Below are 19,104 nucleotides of genomic sequence, written 5' to 3' on the forward strand. Positions count from 1 at the left end.
GGAAAATGCTGTTTTGAAAAGGATTTAATCTAAGGACCCTCTGTCGTCTTCTGATAGAACATTATACTCACTTGTGTTGAATAAATGATCCATCTATTGTTTATTTTCACAGACAAATATCGGAGACATCCTCTTGTCCGTGAACCCGCAACAAACGATCCCTCTCTATGGCTCGCGGGTAGGTAATGTAAAGTGCGCTACAATAGAGCGAGGCCAACATGCCGACTTTAGCTTAGAAATATATGACTGTTGAGTTTCTTTAGAAGAAGCATTATCTTCCTTTTGAGAACAAGTATGTGGCACCTGGTTGTTTACCGATTGCTTGTATAAAACAGTCTGTTGGAAGCCTATGTTTAGGTATGTGAGTTGCAGGCATCTTAGCCCTACGTTCGGCTTATGGAACGGGGGCCTTTCCCATACACGAATTTTAAAGCGCCCAATACTTTGAAACAAACTTTACCATAGTCGAAGCGATACGATCGCATTTTGATATATGATTTCCACGGTGAAAAAACGTGCCCTGCAACCTATTTAGTAGGTTTAGGTTATCACTTGTTGGGCTTATTGTTTTGTGCTTCCTTCAATTCTGAAACAAACAACTATATATGCTACAGGTTGGAGATTTCTACAGAGATGTGCAATCTGCCGTTAGTCAGCCGCCACATATCTTCATGACAGCATGTCGTGTCCTTCGCAACCTTCAGATACACAACAGGGATCAGACTATTCTTCTGTCAGGGGAGAACGGGTCAGGTGAGTCAATGTCGTATCCTTTGCGATCTTCAGATACACAACAGGGATCAGACTATTCTATTGTCAAGGGAGAACGGGTAAGGTGAGTCAATGTCGTGTCCTTCTTAACCTTCAGATACACAACAGGGATCAGGCTATTCTATTGTCAAGGGAGAACGGGTCAGGTGAGTCAATGTCGTGTCCTTCTTAACCTTCAGATACACAACAGGGATCAGACTATTCTATTGTCAAGGGAGAACGGGTCAGGTGAGTCAATGTCGTGTCCTTCGCAACCTTCAGATACACAACAGGGATCAGGCTATTCTTCTGTCAAGGGAGAACGGGTCAGGTGAGTCAATGTCGTATCCTTTGCGATCTTCAGATACACAACAGGGATCAGGCTATTCTATTGTCAAGGGAGAACGGGTCAGGTGAGTCAATGTCGTGTCCTTCGCAACCTTCAGATACACAACAGGGATCAGACTATTCTATTGTCAGGGGAGAATGGGTCAGGTGAGTCAATGTCGTATCCTTTGCGATCTTCAGATACACAACAGGGATCAGACTATTCTATTGTCAGGGGAGAACGGGTCAAGTGAGTCAATGTCGTGTCCTTCTTAACCTTCAGATACACAACAGGGATCAGACTATTCTATTGTCAGGGGAGAACGGGTCAGGTGAGTCAATGTCGTGTCCTTCGCAACCTTCAGATACACAACAGGGATCAGGCTATTCTATTGTCAAGGGAGAACGGGTCAGGTGAGTCAATGTCGTGTCCTTCGCAACCTTCAGATACACAACAGGGATCAGGCTATTCTTCTGTCAGGGGAGAACGGGTCAGGTGAGTCAATGTCGTATCCTTTGCGATCTTCAGATACACAACAGGGATCAGACTATTCTATTGTCAAGGGAGAACGGGTAAGGTGAGTCAATGTCGTGTCCTTCTTAACCTTCAGATACACAACAGGGATCAGGCTATTCTATTGTCAGGGGAGAACGGGTCAGGTGAGTCAATGTCGTGTCCTTCTTAACCTTCAGATACACAACAGGGATCAGACTATTCTATTGTCAAGGGAGAACGGGTCAGGTGAGTCAATGTCGTGTCCTTCTTAACCTTCAGATACACAACAGGGATCAGGCTATTCTTCTGTCAGGGGAGAACGGGTCAGGTGAGTCAATGTCGTATCCTTTGCGATCTTCAGATACACAACAGGGATCAGACTATTCTATTGTCAAGGGAGAACGGGTAAGGTGAGTCAATGTCGTGTCCTTCTTAACCTTCAGATACACAACAGGGATCAGGCTATTCTATTGTCAGGGGAGAACGGGTCAGGTGAGTCAATGTCGTGTCCTTCTTAACCTTCAGATACACAACAGGGATCAGACTATTCTATTGTCAAGGGAGAACGGGTCAGGTGAGTCAATGTCGTGTCCTTCTTAACCTTCAGATACACAACAGGGATCAGGCTATTCTTCTGTCAGGGGAGAACGGGTCAGGTGAGTCAATGTCGTATCCTTTGCGATCTTCAGATACACAACAGGGATCAGACTATTCTATTGTCAAGGGAGAACGGGTAAGGTGAGTCAATGTCGTGTCCTTCTTAACCTTCAGATACACAACAGGGATCAGACTATTCTATTGTCAGGGGAGAACGGGTCAGGTGAGTCAATGTCGTGTCCTTCGCAACCTTCAGATACACAACAGGGATCAGGCTATTCTATTGTCAAGGGAGAACGGGTCAGGTGAGTCAATGTCGTATCCTTTGCGATCTTCAGATACACAACAGGGATCAGACTATTCTATTGTCAAGGGAGAACGGGTCAGGTGAGTCAATGTCGTATCCTTTGCGATCTTCAGATACACAGCAGGGATCAGGCTATTCTTCTGTCAGGGGAGAACGGGTCAAGTGAGTCAATGTCGTGTCCTTCTTAACCTTCAGATACACAACAGGGATCAGACTATTCTATTGTCAGGGGAGAACGGGTCAGGTGAGTCAATGTCGTGTCCTTCTTAACCTTCAGATACACAACAGGGATCAGGCTATTCTTCTGTCAGGGGAGAACGGGTCAGGTGAGTCAATGTCGTATCCTTTGCGATCTTCAGATACACAACAGGGATCAGACTATTCTATTGTCAAGGGAGAACGGGTCAGGTGAGTCAATGTCGTGTCCTTCTTAACCTTCAGTTACACAACAGGGATCAGGCTATTCTATTGTCAAGGGAGAACGGGTCAGGTGAGTCAATGTCGTGTCCTTCTTAACCTTCAGATACACAACAGGGATCAGGCTATTCTATTGTCAAGGGAGAACGGGTCAGGTGAGTCAATGTCGTGTCCTTCGCAACCTTCAGATACACAACAGGGATCAGACTATTCTATTGTCAAGGGAGAACGGGTCAGGTGAGTCAATGTCGTGTCCTTCTTAACCTTCAGATACACAACAGGGATCAGGCTATTCTATTGTCAAGGGAGAACGGGTCAGGTGAGTCAATGTCGTGTCCTTCTTAACCTTCAGATACACAACAGGGATCAGACTATTCTATTGTCAAGGGAGAACGGGTCAGGTGAGTCAATGTCGTGTCCTTCTTAGCCTTCAGATACACAACAGGGATCAGACTATTCTATTGTCAGGGGAGAACGGGTCAGGTGAGTCAATGTCGTGTCCTTCTTAACCATCAGATACACAACAGTGATCAGACTATTCTATTGTCAGGGGAGAACGGGTCAGGTGAGTCAATGTCGTGTCCTTCTTAACCTTCAGATACACAACAGGGATCAGACTATTCTATTGTCAGGGGAGAACGGGTCAGGTGAGTCAATGTCGTGTCCTTCTTAACCATCAGATACACAACAGGGATCAGACTATTCTATTGTCAGGGGAGAACGGGTCAGGTGAGTCAATGTCGTGTCCTTCGCAACCTTCAGATACACAACAGGGATCAGGCTATTCTATTGTCAAGGGAGAACGGGTCAGGTGAGTCAATGTCGTGTCCCTCTTAACCATCAGATACACAACAGGGACCAGGCTATTCTTCTGTCAGGCGAGGATAGGTGAGGTTTCTTTGAACTAAGCTAAAAATGCAAATGAAAAACCATCGGTTTCAGGAAAGACAGAAGCTGTGAAAATCCTAGTTTCTCAATTCGGGCGCCTGTCGACGACAGTGACACCACACCAGGGACCTCCACAGAGCGAAGTGGCAAGTCTGCTGAGCGAGGTTTGCAAACTTATGTAAAGGTTAGGGCACTAGGAGTACTCAACTAACCATTTCAACGTTGAAACAGAGTGGAGCCGAGTGCTCTCATCAATTCAGTTCATCATCGTAGAAACAACAATTCAATTTGCTTGATACCTGTTTACTCAAACACACATTACCCATGGTGGTTGTCTCCGCCATGATTCTGTGTATTGGATTCACGTAAGGTCAACCTTCGAGGCGTGACATTTTACTTCACAGTATTGTCCCCGAAAAAGAATTATGTATTTATGTAAATTATGTGAAATTAACATTTTTCGCTTGTGTTTGATACCATCTTAAAAAAATTCAAATACACATGTCCAGGCAATGTCCTTGTTGGAGGAGTTTGGTAACGCGGATGTCGGTATCAACCGCAACTCTAGCAGACACGGCAAGCTTGTGGAACTCGCGTGGGATGACGGGAAGCTCGTCGGAGGTATCACGTGATTCAAACGTATAAACGTCTTTGAAAGACTAATTGCACCTTCAACATGGTTTGCAAATTAACTGCGATATCACCCCGAACTGTTTGGCGACCAAGTGAAACGCTTGTAACAGAACATGTTTCAATTTCACATCAACGTATTTTCAAAAGTTAATAATGTTTTCTTGTGTTTCAAAAGCTGAAATAACGGTTTGGGGTCTGGAAAAGAATCGTGTGATGTTCTCAGAACCCGGGGAAAGGAATTTCCACGTCTTCTACAGAATGTTAGTTGGATTCGACCAGGAAATGCTCACACGTCATAGACACAATCAGTCCTACAGGTGAGTGAGTGAGTGACTATTCTTCGAGAGAACTACTGATTGATCTCATTGACCTATGTCTAAGGAAAACGGCATCCAACAGGCAAATACATTCTCATCCATATCCATGACAAATGGCATCACTGGGTTTTGATGGTTCAATTTGTTAACTTTTATTTCTTTTTGTGGGGCCAACCCTAATGTAACATAAATCAGAGCCCCACATATCATGCAATGTTTATCACGCATTGGTGAGTGGATTACGATCTGGGATCGAAATGTTCTGAAGCCTGAAGCAATCCATGCTTGTGAAAACTGGTGACCAAAGGTATCGATAAGATGATAAGCCTGCTACATTGACTGATGCTCGCCATTTTGTCCCAAATGGACAGATAGATGTCCATGATGTCAGTCACTGGATTGTGTGGTATAGGCTCGCTTGTTTACAGACCGACGTCTTATAGGTGGGATATTGATACGTATAGCTTCAAATATAGGAGCAAAGAAACCCAAATACGACGGTATCTAAATAGTGAGTTTAGTTTTACGCCGCAATCAGCAATATTCCAGCTACACGGTGACGATATCTAACTAATATAACGTTCTCGAAATCGCGGTAATTGTAAGCCATTGTCCTTTGACATGCCAGAAACCTGCGATCATGGGTGCGAATCCCATAATTGGGTTTCTTGGTGTGTAGGTTTCACTAGAGTGGTAAACGTCTAGGATTTGTTTCAATTCGGACTCTAGTTCTTTACCTGATAGACTGTGTTTAACCCAAAGCTTTAAACCAAACACTTCATTTTGAATATTCTCATATATTTCTTTCTTAGGATCTTGGAACCGAATGATGGGGGGCAGATATACCGCGACATGAATGATGCAGAGAAGAACAAGGCGCACTACAGATACCTCCGCGAGTATCTCAATACACTCGGCATAGAACATCAGGTGAAACAAAATGATTTCTCCCTTTCGTGTGTGTATAAAACCGTCTTAAAATATTTCTCACTGTTAGGTTCCAAATCATCTTTCATGGATTTACAACCTCGAGATCACTTCAGTCTTTGAGTATGGACTCGATAAACTGAAATATAGGAAATTGGCCAGCTATTACTTGCTGGCTTGCTGCGTGTTACGTGTGCAGTCAGAATGTATCGTTGTTATTGGCGCCAGTTAATATATTTAGGTGCGGTTTTGAGCATGTAACTGAATGGTGACTAATTTACTTACTTAATTCAAATGTCTAGACGTTCCGATCAGGCCGACAGACAGCAGGGGACGCCATATTTGAAGTTTTGAGTGCATTGTTGCATCTTGGCAACATTCATTTCGCGCCAGATCCGGAATCGGATACGGCTTTTGTGGCAAACCAGACGGAGGTAGAGGCAGGTGAGACAAGGAGAACTTTTGAAAAATTGTGCCAGATTGAATGTGTCTTCGTCTAAGATTGTGTGTGCAAGCAATGAGAGAATTGCACGTAGTACATGGAAACTGATAAGGATGCAATGTAAATTCTTCTCAGATAAATTCGTACTCTCTTGCCGGGCAACGTTAAGTATCAAATTGTACTCATGCATGATAAGAACGACTACCCACGCCATTACCGCCCGAACCACGACTCTGTGGCAAATATAACAACAAATAAAAAACTTCAACTCCAAAACTAAAAAACGAAAACGTTACCAACCAATTCAGCCTTGTTTCAAAGACATTTAGAAGTTGGAGGAATCAAACTAAAAGTGCTTTATGGTTCAACTTCTTTATTTTACAAGGTCACAACATTTCAAGATAGATTCTGGTCTCTTCTGTCTCTTCTGAATCTGTCTCGAAATGTTGTGACCTTGTATAATAAAGAAGTTGAACCATAAAGCACTTTTAGTTTGTTTCCAGCAACTTCTAAATGCCTTTGAAACAAGACTGAATTGGTTGGTAAGTCTTTATTATACAAGGTCACAACATTTCGAGACAGTTTCTAGTCTCTTCTGTCTCTTCTGAATCTGTCTCGAAATGTTGTGACCTTGTATAATAAAGAAAATGAACCATAAAGCACTTTTTGTTCAATTCAGTCTTACTCTGAGATGTATAGATGACCCAGTATCATTCAGTATTGCAAAGATAAACATGTTTGACTGACCTACCATGACACTCAATGAAAGAACCGAGAAACTCCACTCAAAGTCTTGTCGGGATTTGTGCATGCAAAGAAATGAAAATAAATGGCTGACTCTGTACCACGCGACACCACATGGGGTTCAAGTTGAAGATAGTTTCAAATTCATACGTTTAAATTATACAAATTTAACGAAAAGTACAAATTTCCTCCTCTCAATATACATCGTAAAATTTTCAAACAAGGTTTCCTCGTTAAAAATCCGGTTAAATCATCATTACAGAATGTTTAGGGCAGACATTCGAAGGAATTAAATAAGTGCCTTTCATTTATTTCAACGTGGTGCACGCCTATCTTATAACCGTACTTTCCGACACGTATTTGTTGTGAAGTTTCTGTGAGTGGTTTGTCCAGGTGAAGCAGGTCAGATTCCTCCTGGATGAACACCTGCTGTCATCTCTGAGTCATTTTGGGTTGTTACACTCCAAAGAATTTGAATAGGCCAACGTATCAGATTGTTTTTTTCTCAGGTATTAATGGTTTCCATTTACAAGCCGACATCTCAAAGAAATTCTGACAACAAATGCATTCTGCAGTTTCGAATTTCAGGCTTGCTTGGCACTAAACATGTTACGACTTTGTATACCACTACTAAGAGTGACAGTCACTCAATTTTGATGTTAGAAACTTGGTTTAAACTGTGTAGGTTTAAAGTATATTAAAATTAAGCGAGATACAAATATTTATTTTCGACATTATGCCACACTAGAAACTTATGCACCAATATCGTAGATGTTGCATACAAATGGTTGGGTTAAGTCCAGTAAAATGAATAGATAAAGTGCTTCAACATGCCTTTTTCTTCGGGAAAAAAGTATCCTTCATTTATGTCCTCTGAAGGATTAACATTAAAATCAGTATTCCATTTAAAATGCAACTCTTTTCGACAATCACGTGTGGTGTATTTTCTTACTTTGCCTTTCCTGTTATCTACGTTCCATTGTGGACAATGTGTAGTTGTGTGTTAGTCGATATGAGGCAAATATTAAAATGGAGTCGTCTTTGAGATAAAAGCACACATAACCTGAATGAATGAATGAATGAATGACACCGACCGGATGGAGAACGCAGAGTCGAGTGTTCTATTCATACCAAACGTGGTGAAACGATGGCTCTGTATAATGGCGTTACTGAATGCTTAACTGACGTCATCTTCTTCGCACTATTCTTCAAAGACATTTCAGTTTATAATCGCTTTCATCTAAGTATATACTGAACAAATAGGTAAAGGATATGAAGAATTTGTTTCAGATATCTGAAATCGTTTACTGTTTCTTCACAGTAAAGACATAAACATTCATGATCCCTAACAAAGTTGACCAGTGTATTTTGGAATCTTACACCAAACACAACGTATACAACGTTGTATACAACGTTTACAACGTGAGTAATATATCCTTCAGCTGCCGCCTTGTTGGGAGTTCAGGCACAAGATATTTCCGGTCTGTTCTTGACTCGCTTTGGCTATTCAGGAGGTAGGTGAAATTAATGATCATCGTCACAATAGTCTGTTCACAAGTATAACGCATGAACCCCTAATTCATGCATATGACATGACATAACACACATCAAGGGACTGGTTCCGTAACTCTCTATCACAGCAGTGTTAATAAAGTTTGATATGAAACGTTGTGCCTGAAAACTAAAATGCCGATGTATTTTTTTAAAATCGATTGTTCTCCTGTAGCGATATTTATTACATAATTAGGAGCCTGTGCTCGGGAAGAGGACCCTTGAGAGTTTAGTTAATTAAATATGGTGTCTGTGATCTCCTCCATCTGTAAAAATAGTCTTATGAAGTCTCACCTTTAGCCAGTGGACACTATATTTCAAAAGTTTCTTCACATGAAAGTAGTGTCGTCTACGACCACGATAGCGCCATCACAGCGCTTTGGATGATGCATGAAACTGGTGCCGTTGGTGTAAGTAATGTTGGAGGCGTTGATAGGCGTTTACGCTCTTCGGTATCCGTGATGTCGTGGGCGTCACTGATAAGGACATTGTCGTCCTGGGTTCCTTCATCTGTAACGGCACTATTGTCTGATGTGCGTACATTGTGGTGTTTACGTTATGGCTCTAGACATATGTATTTAAGACGAAAACGGATTTCTTGTCACTCATACACTAGGTACATAAGGCAGAGACACTGTATTGTGAGCGTGTCGATTTATGGGTGATAGTGTGGATAGACAGCGATGATAACCAGCGGATACCCACTATTTTTGTCCTGCGACATTGTGATATTCTGGTCTTGTTGATGACTAGAGGTTACAACGAATTCTTGTCATAAGTGATAGTTGCCACAGATATTAAAATCACCTTGACGCTAAGAAGCACCACACCATATGGCACCCCAGGGGCTCTGGAGACCAACTCCCCAACCGAACATGTTCATTAACTCGCGATGCTACTTCAGGGTGGGTCGTTCACATTGGAGATCGTAAATATAATTGTATAGACCACGAGAGATAGAAACATTCGGCTGATTGTGTTCTATACATTTAGGTCATGTTATCAGTGACCACTTTGAGTATTTTGAAACTGGAATGAGCATGGTTCAAAGCGTATGGGTTCAATGAGTTCTGATACGCCAACAAAGAAACACCAGAGCGGCATACCCAGACAGCCAGGGTGAAATAGAAGGCCTTATTTTATGACCGTCCTAAAAAATTGTGTTTTTCACCTACTCCAGGTCAACGAATGATGTATAGACGGGATACTAGCGGCGCCAGTCTGACCAGGAACTCTTTAGTTCGGCATATCTATATCCAGCTCTTTGAATGGCTGGTCAAAATGATCAATACAAGACTTGCTCTACCTGGACATTATCGACACAAGTCGTAAGCTACATCCTATGCTTCTTATATAACATATATCGTATGTACTCTAGTAAATTTGCCGATGGCTTGGTAAGAGAGTTTAGAAGAAACATGTTTAAAATTTAATTATTTACAAAATATTTAGGGATATCTGTATATTAGCTGGATAAGTTATATATTTGAATTTTCCTCAGTGTTGAATCTATATTTGTCACCACCATACCCATGTTCTTGGGTCTCACAGTTGTATTAAACGTCTGATGTATATCATTATTCACTATACACCACTCAGTCACATCTCTTCACAGGAAACAACTTAAAACTGTCGGTATTTTGGATCTTCCGGGGTTTGAGAACTTGATGACCAACAGTTTAGAGCAGCTTCATTTTAACTTAGCGGACGAGAGACTCCAAGATCAAGTAACAGAACTGGTCTTCCGTCAAGAATTACACGATCTTGAAACTGACGGCATCAAAGTTCAAAACACCAGCTTCAGGGACAACACAGAGGTTCTTGATGCTTTCTATGATGTAAGTATCGTCATGGTCTGTGTGTAAGCTGCGCCACGAGTGAGTATATTTGTTCTGTTTATGATGAAAACAGTCTGTCATGTAAGTAGGCTCATGAAACAATAATGTGTTCTGTATATAAGTATCGTCATGAATAGGTATGTATGGATTGTATATAAGTTTCACCATGAATGAATATATTTATTCTGCCTCTAACCAATACAGTGGTGTTCTGTACATAAGTAGTGTCATGACTATGTGCAATATATTCTGTTTTTAACGAGCAGAGTTTATAATGTTGTAGCGTCGTGAATTATAATAAATGTTCTGTGTGTATCTGTGTCTGTGATGTAAGGTGCGAAGGGAAGTCAAGTCCGTTAGCCTGAATGGTTTCCGACTGACCTCAGTGTCAACCATGTCACCATTTAGTGTCACCATAGGTATAATACGCCTTAATATTACTACTTCAGTTATGGTGAGATGTTTATACATCTTTATATGTATAATCCAACGAAATAGATACTAAAGAAGAATGCATTATATGAATTCGACTAGCCCGTGTTTATAAATCACATCAAAGCGTTACGGCAACAGCTGGTTCGGACAAAACGCACACATGGTCATATGTGAATACTTTGACCACTTGACTGGTTCTTTTTATCGATTCTTTTACCTTTCAAATAAAAAGTCGATACTCTGAACAGCAGTCTGTTCTCTTGTCACCAATTTACTTGTTAAAATGCAATTTGCTAAAACCCGCACTGAAAATGTCTGCTTAAAAACTCGTGAATCAGACTGATTTTGCATGAAAAGTGCAATTTTCCAAACCATTATAGAGGGAACATCACTCGGAGACAGCATTACCATGATTGAAGTATGTATCTGATTTTTATTTATTTTGGATCCAGTTGACAAAGCCGTTTATCTTCTTTCTGATATCTATGAAGGTTTTACATGTTTTTGTTCATTTGACGGTATTGGACAATTTTATAAACTTTAATAGTGCGTTTAGATGTGTTTGTGTTGAGATAGCGTAAGACTATGTATCTCGGATGCAACTGACAAAGTCGTTTCTTTTGTTTTTGTTATCTGCAGGTTTACATGTTATTCAATATGCTTTCGCATCTGATCGTAATTCAACATTTAAAAAAACTTACATAGTGCTTTAAAACCTGCTACGTTAAGGGAGTTGCCCTCAGAAACAATTTAACACCAAAATCTTTCTTACAGGTTTCACAGGTTTGTGTTTAAACGATTCCATGCCATTTGCAAGGTCATGCATCGTCATTCCCGACTAAAACGGAGATCTGTGACCAAGGGGAATATAAGCGAATAAAGCGTCTCAGTGGTGCTCTAGAGATATCACCTCCCGTTGTTGTAAAGCTTACTCAGTTTTGCAATATGGCGTTGGTTGTTCCATAAGAAATTGTGAAAGTTAATGTGAAAGATCAACGTCAGAGCATATTCTGCATTTGTTTGGTAGAATTCTGATGAAATGGGTCACTGTCGTGAATGAGTCGATTTCACGCTACTTTTAGCAGTGTTCCTGTAGTGTCACTATATTAGGAATCAGGCAAGGTCCTTTGGCACGACAAATGCAAACATGAAGCAGTGGGTTCCTCCACACTCCGAGAATAATGAATAACTGAGACGGAAAATAGAGAAAAACCAACACACCTCCCTAAAGGTGTTTTCCGGAATAATCGAAAATAAAGATCTCGGTACACGAAAATCTACAAATAACACGTGAACAATGTTTTGATTTGACAAAGGAATACAAATAAATATAAAGTGTATATATAATGTTTGTAATATATAGAGAATCTCACCGAAGTGTATACTGATATCCTTTACATAAACACGAGTTGATGAAGTTACAAATATGCGAGGCTTATCAACGAGGGTTGTTTTAATTAATATCAGCAGACACGAGGGTGAGATTCTGTTATAAAAAATCATTCTTCATTAGTTTTCAAGGAAAAATGTACATCTCTCAACACTGTACTACCTGCAGTGCAGCCGTGTCATAGCATTGTCAGGATATTGTACAAAATCTACTGTCAAAACGATATCTCTTATGAGATGATGTTTTGGATGATAAACAGGAAAATATTCTGTAAACGCGACATATGCCGAGATTGATTGTCAGAAGAAATGTATGTGTTACAGGAATGTTTACACCCTACAACTTATGTGTAATAGTACAATTATGACACGCAAGTCCTTACGTTTATTCTCAGAGGAATATTGGCTTGCTACGTCTTATCGACGAGAACACAGATCCAAGTCCGAACTCAGATATGGCCCTCCTGAACGACATCAGCAAGAGACACAGCAAGAAGTCCTCTTTATTAAAGACTGATCCTGGACATAAGACATTCATGGTGATTCACCATCGGGGGCAGGTACGCCTACACTCGTCTGTGTGGTTCTTGTATCTTGTTCCAAACTGACACGGTTAATTGTCTGTCGTGTCATCTTACAACTGAAACTTTTAGGGAGAGAGATATTTCAACTGAAGATTAGCACTAGTCACGCACACTGGATATACATTAAATTATAAAGAAAAAGTTCAACGACGGGACAAAAATGTTAAAAAAGGAAATGGGTGATTAAAAGGAAGCGAAAGACGGACGAATGTACACATCGCATGAATAGAAATGAAAGGGAGAAAGGAGGGTTGATGAAGGGAGAAACGCTTGAAAATGGGTCAAAGTATGGATGGATCAGTGAGTTGTTTAGTGTGGATTTAACCCGCAATATCAAGGAGAGTACACCACTTTGCTGGGAGTAGAACGCTGGTCTCCCGTGTAGAGAGGGAACACGTTAGTAACAACGCTGGTGAACCATCCTCAGAGGGATGAAGTGACTAGTAATGAAAGTCAAGGGGTAATATCATGACTTTTACATTACTACTGTCCACGTTTACAGCAAGGTATATGTCATCCATACAGGTTATATACAACATTGAGGTTCTGCTGACAAAGAACAGGCCGGTCGATGTCCGAACCTTTGACGCTTTACTGGAATACAGCCAGAATCCCTTACTGCATGAACTCATGTCTACACCACATGACAGAAGGTGAGCGGTCAGTACAAGGATCTGCCACCACACCGACTCGTATCCAAGACAGATAGACTGATACATTGGTGTCATTAATTTTTTCACTCTAAAAACTTATCTGTACTTTTGAAATTGTCTTCGTTTAAGACATAGCATTCAATGTAGCATATATTTCCTTAAGGGTCAAATAGACAAGTACATCACTGCTTTGTTCCGACATAAGAAAATTTTATCGATAATGACGTAGAGTGTAAGTTTTTAAAGCTTCCTCGAAAGAAAGCTTTTTCAAAAGCCTTCTGTTCTATTTTTTAGTTAATTATCGGGAATGATGAACAGTAAAAGTTGTAAGTCCTTCTTCAGGACCAAACAGGTCGCAATGAACGATTATTTCAGCCCATACACATTCTCCTCTTCACAATCAAGAATATTTCCTTGTGCGATGGGTGTAGTTTTTACTGGAATTCTGTAATTTTAAGGGAATAAATTGTTTTTGAAATCACAGTAAATGCGTCTCTCAAAGACCTGAGAACTTCAGAGACCATTCGTCATGCATTTCGATCATCTAATTGTGGTCTTGGGATTCTTGTTTTTTTTGTGCTGCTGATTGAGATGCTGATGAAAGTTATTATACGAAAGAAAGACAATGCTGCCAGAGTGTTATGGGAGCCATGTTGAAACCATGTACAATGTGAATGTATTGTTGGTTGTTTTGTGGCAGTTCACGACGTTCTAGTCAAGCTGACGACACACCCGATGACCTCACGTTAACACAGAAACATGCGGTAAGTTTTGAGATGAACATTGAACGTTAGCAGAGTGACATCATGTTCAGCTGCATTGGGTATTAAAGTAGTTTTTAATCCTTCGTGTCAATAGACCAAGAGGAGATTCCGGGGCTGATTTCGTTGTCGGTAGCTTAAATGTTATTCAGTAGGACCCGACGTTTATGAAGATGGCGGAATGGTGTAGGGTCATGTTCTCATAATTTTACTGGATTGTCTGGTTCCGACTCCTGACTGCGGAATAAGTCGACAAACTAACACATGTTTTTGTAAAGACATTTGTTTGAGTAGACATCCTACTTCCTTCATATAATCGTTCAACATTATTTTTGCTAAATGTATCATCTGTTTCGGAAAACATTCCAACTAGTTATTAGCTGGCGTTGATCTGGGTCTAAACAAGTAATTGAGAACCCAGATGAACGATTTATTGATGTGCAGTCGTTACATACGAATGCAGTTGTAATAATGCCTGCTTCTGCGTCAACAAATTTGATTCATTCATATCAATCTTTGATCGGCAGTTGGAAGCAATCGATTGATTTAAGGCTAGTTTAATACATTATTTATGGTTTCACCAACACAATAACTACTATATCAAAGATTCTTCACAATTATACAGCCCGAAAAAGCTGAAGCTTCCCATGACACATCCTACCTTGCCAAATGAATATTACATTCAGATTTCCTTTGTTTCAAATATACCAATACGATCCATTATCAGTTTGAAGTCTTGACAAGGACTCAAAGGGAATATCTTAAGAAATCCAGTTACGATTCAAATTGCATGACAATGGCATATGATGCTTTCAATGGCTCGTGAGCCTGTCAGTCGTCAAATATCAGTTTTGTACCTTGAAGCAGTTATGATCACTACAGCCGACCAGAAGTCCCTACGGACAAACCGATGGTCTTCGCAGCTCTATCTGAACCTCATGTGTAATACTAGTATTTGACATTTTACTATTTCTGACATTTCCAGGCAGCTCTGAGAGCGATGTTCCGACGCCTAGAAGGACGAGAAACGCAGCATGTTTGGTACGTTGAAGTAGACTCTCGTCATATGCATGTTTTTTTTCAGTTGAACAGCTCTACATGAACTTGTGCGCCAGTTTTCTCATACTGATTGATCTTCATGTCATTGTGATCTTTAAGCCTGGTCGCCTACACGATACACGCATTTCTATTGCACAACCCCGTGTGGTTCCTATGTCAGATAAACTCTTATTTTGTTCAAGGGTAAATGAGAAACGAAATCGTAACTTAAGTAAATGCCATATGATCGGCACACAATTTAACTCACGACGGAAAATAATTTTTTTATCAAATTTTGACCGACCTGAACATACGTCGTCCTTCGCCAAAAACATATACGTGCAACCGCATTATCACAGACCCTCGTGTACTGTGAAGTACACGTTATCGTGTCGTATCTACAGGGTATCGTGTGGAGAATTCAGAGGCTGTATTAACCAATGGTAGTTTTGGGTATTATTTTTTAAATCTGAGATGATCCAGAAGGTTTAGCTTCTGTACGAACGGGAGGAGCGAATCCTGGATTTAGGTATTGCCACTCAAATTTAATGTCCTTTCACTTTATCTATTCCGTCAATGTCTTAACACTGCAGCACCAGACATATTTACTAATGACAAATTACTACTAACCGATTCACCACTGCAAAACTTTTCAAGGTTCTCATGAAAATGTACTTGAGTAAAAGAGATCTTGGAAGTGGTGAGATATTCAGATTGCCCTATTTCGGTGTACAAAATGAGAATTCACTGCGTTTGTCATATTTGCATACTATTTGGTGTGCGTAAATAGAGTGGAAGCAGTGAAAGGGAGTGAAGAGTGTGTCCATTATGTCCTCATGCAGTTTGGAGGGGAAGGGTCTGGATTTCATCTTGACGACCCACTATGCATGCTGATTGTGCATTTGGACATCCTGTGAAAGAAATGTTCAAATGTTCTTTAATGTGCAAAAAGTGAACGATTGAATGCGGGAATATTCATCAGATCGACAGCTGCAGATCATGAGGAGATATTCTTGATTAAATGTCAGCAGTAGCGGTTATACAAAGGTCAGGTCATTGTTTTGAATAACTGTCAAGTGGGCAGTAATTTGAAGCACAAAAGATCAATTCTTTCTATTTCGAAAAATTGTGTATGGTTAAGAAATGATGACAGTTGTTTGTTACAATATTGTAGGTGACGGGTTATCCAATCTCCCAATTGGAACCCTTTGGAACAGCAGAATCATTAACAATAATGACTTGGTATTTTGGGGCGAATAAGGCTTCCATACTGACACTTCATAAGCAAGTGGTTCTGTTGTGTTGTAGGTGCATCCGTCCCAACATGACATTACAACCAGGTGTGTTTGACGCGGACGTCGTCGCCAGACAGTTGAGTGCCATGAGCGTCGTCGAAGCTGCCCGCATTAGGTCCATCGGTTACCCAGTCAGGATCACTATCAGAGACTTCATTGATCGGTTTGTGTTTTCCCCACTTCTCAGCACGCTACGTCCATGTAACAACACGAACCATTCAAAGAGCCCTAAACACCGGTGATTTAGTTAAGTTGTGATGTGGACGAGGCCACGGCCACGGTGATGAAATAGTGCTTCACTATAAAGACCTATCAATTTTTTACTGAACATTAAAGTGACTTGGAAACAGACAAGAAGTATGGTAAAATTAATCCCAATATCGTATCCATGGCTAATGATGAGTTCAGAATTGTTTCAGAAAACTTTCAGGAGCTAATTAGACGAAAAGCTGGAGGATAATCCCATACATCGCATTCTAATGGTTGTATATGTATATGAACCGAAAGATTTTGTGCCTCTATCCCCATCCACGGCTTCGTAGTACAGAAACTTCCTCAGCCCATAGTGAGCTAGCCATTGCACATAAACGAAAATATCCGTTTTATACAATGACGGCTAACGTGCAATGACCACCTTCGGGATACCATTTTATATAAAAAATGTTTACTTCTTTATCTCTTCTAAATAAAGCATTTTATTAGATATCAGTGCTGGGTTTTCCATTTGAGTAACATCCTCCTCCCATAGTGAACGGTTTAATTACCTGGTTTGGAACAGTTTGTTCATAATGGAAACCACAACAGAAACTTAGAAAGTTTCTAATGTAATGTTTAACCTTTCCCCATCTGTTTTCCACATTGCCATTCTGAAATGAACCTCAGGTTTTCAGTGTGTCCCCTTTCCCGTTTTCATTATCTACCCCGTGGGAGTAATCGTACCTCCTACCTCCAATTGCCGTCTTAGGAACATTTCGATTACACAAGGCATATGCTTGGGAACAAATTTGAGTATGAACAGATGGGATGACTGGTAATAGACTCGTAAAACTTCAGTGTAATTTTGCAGGTATAGATTTGTTGGCTTCCCTCTTTCTGCTCGGATCGACTCACTACAGGGGGCGTGCCACCGGGTAATAAGGAAAGCTGGAATCCCTGATGGAGGGTGGCAGGTCAGACAACGAAAGGTGAGTGGGGAGAGGCAGCGAGAAGTGAGAAGGGTTAGTTATGACCAGAAGAATCATGTCTGATGACAGAGCCCACCTCCCACGTTTCCCTCTTAATCGTTTATATATACCAGTCATTTATGGAGGTTGGGGTTTGATTAATGTGGAGGCTCTTCATTATAGAATTTTACTGTGTACTTTTGCACATATTTTTTTTCCGGATGATCCCTGGTGATACACGTCAAGATTCACCATAAAAGCAATGAATTCAACAGCTATTTTAAAGGTGCCAAGGTTGGACATAATCTGAAATTTGAGGTTGATTTTGTTGATGGCGATGTACTGCTGGAATGTACGGCGATTGGAGTAAACCAGGTGAAGTCCTTCACCAAATTTGTCCAGAGTCTATTGTGGAGAAGCTTTCTGAGAAGCCATTGCATCGAGTGTACATGCAGTGTGTGGAACAGAACAGCAATCCAACTGACTCCTTCGCCTGGGCGAAGTCGGCTAGTCTCATATGTGAAACTGAGGGCTACACAGGACCAGGCACTTCCCACTCTCAATCGTCAGAATATGATTCTAAAAGAAAATATTTCCATGAAATGTCGATTGTCCAATGAATTTACAGACACTGCCCAACACCTTGTCAGTGGATGCCCTTCCTTAGCACAAACAGCATATCTTGACAGATATGATAGCATGGCTCGCTGCTTTTACTATCTCATCCATGCTTGTGGCTTTGACCCCGCGGTCCATCCATGGTACGACCCTGAACATGTCCAGGGCGTCCTGGAAAAAGACAGTCTTAAACGTCTCTGGAATAGATCAATATACAGTCTGAGACGAATTCCAGCCAACAAACCTGATCTTGTCCGTTTCGATGAAGCCAATGGATTTATTTATATCATTGAATTTTCTGTCCCTTTTGACAGCAATGTGGTTGACAAGATTCAGGAAAATCTTGGTTGGTATCTACTTATCTCTTGGCGCAGATCACGAGAGTGCTCGGGTTCTCCACCGGTAACACAACCCTTCTGACAATCTGGGTAATGCAGAAGGCTGCAGTGTCTGGGGAGTCTACTCTCGAAAGTTTTTGGTGGCTTCGACTATGCAGCGTTTCCTGGGATAAGTCCTGTTCGCTGCGTGTAGAGGGAGCGAGGACCCTGAGCTGAAGGCGAGCCTTACCGGCCTGATATTCTAATACAATACTATTGGATCAGAAGTCTAGAATATTGGGTCATAACTCTGGAATATTAACCATATATCAATCGTTACTGCAGTGGTGATGCTTGTCGGTATACTGATTGAAGGTTGTTGATGGCAGTTCAGACAAGGTTTGCGGGTTACATGTGACCGTAAATACAAAGCTTTCCTCAGAGCTCTTGAACACCTCAGCAACGTATCTTTATATACGCATGCCTATTAGCCAGTTGCCCATTTTCTCTAACAGTAGCTACACGTCACTACGACCGCCCAGATCACACCACGACCTTACTAACATGAACGCTATGCAGCACTTCCATAGGACGCAATGGTGGAAAACCTTTGTCGC

At 41.0% G+C, this 19,104-nt stretch overlaps 1 protein-coding gene across 1 annotated transcript in view; it reads left to right on the top strand.

Moving 5' to 3' along the window:
- The window catches only part of LOC137277843 (unconventional myosin-Ic-like), a 52,740-nt gene that overhangs the window by 15,964 nt on the left and 17,672 nt on the right, over nucleotides 1–19,104 (top strand). Inside the window, exons 3-18 of the mRNA XM_067809808.1 lie at nucleotides 113–178; nucleotides 615–753; nucleotides 3,837–3,946; nucleotides 4,292–4,403; nucleotides 4,591–4,732; nucleotides 5,545–5,662; nucleotides 5,962–6,103; nucleotides 8,288–8,359; nucleotides 9,577–9,724; nucleotides 10,012–10,234; nucleotides 12,454–12,618; nucleotides 13,168–13,295; nucleotides 13,996–14,059; nucleotides 15,042–15,097; nucleotides 16,403–16,552; nucleotides 17,456–17,573. Coding sequence (XP_067665909.1) covers nucleotides 113–178; nucleotides 615–753; nucleotides 3,837–3,946; nucleotides 4,292–4,403; nucleotides 4,591–4,732; nucleotides 5,545–5,662; nucleotides 5,962–6,103; nucleotides 8,288–8,359; nucleotides 9,577–9,724; nucleotides 10,012–10,234; nucleotides 12,454–12,618; nucleotides 13,168–13,295; nucleotides 13,996–14,059; nucleotides 15,042–15,097; nucleotides 16,403–16,552; nucleotides 17,456–17,573 — 1,953 coding nt within the window. The remainder of the gene's footprint in view (nucleotides 1–112; nucleotides 179–614; nucleotides 754–3,836; nucleotides 3,947–4,291; nucleotides 4,404–4,590; nucleotides 4,733–5,544; nucleotides 5,663–5,961; nucleotides 6,104–8,287; nucleotides 8,360–9,576; nucleotides 9,725–10,011; nucleotides 10,235–12,453; nucleotides 12,619–13,167; nucleotides 13,296–13,995; nucleotides 14,060–15,041; nucleotides 15,098–16,402; nucleotides 16,553–17,455; nucleotides 17,574–19,104) is intronic.

The sequence above is a fragment of the Haliotis asinina genome, chromosome 3 (assembly GCF_037392515.1).
Source record: "Haliotis asinina isolate JCU_RB_2024 chromosome 3, JCU_Hal_asi_v2, whole genome shotgun sequence".
In the NCBI taxonomy this organism is placed as follows: Eukaryota; Metazoa; Mollusca; class Gastropoda; order Lepetellida; family Haliotidae; genus Haliotis; species Haliotis asinina.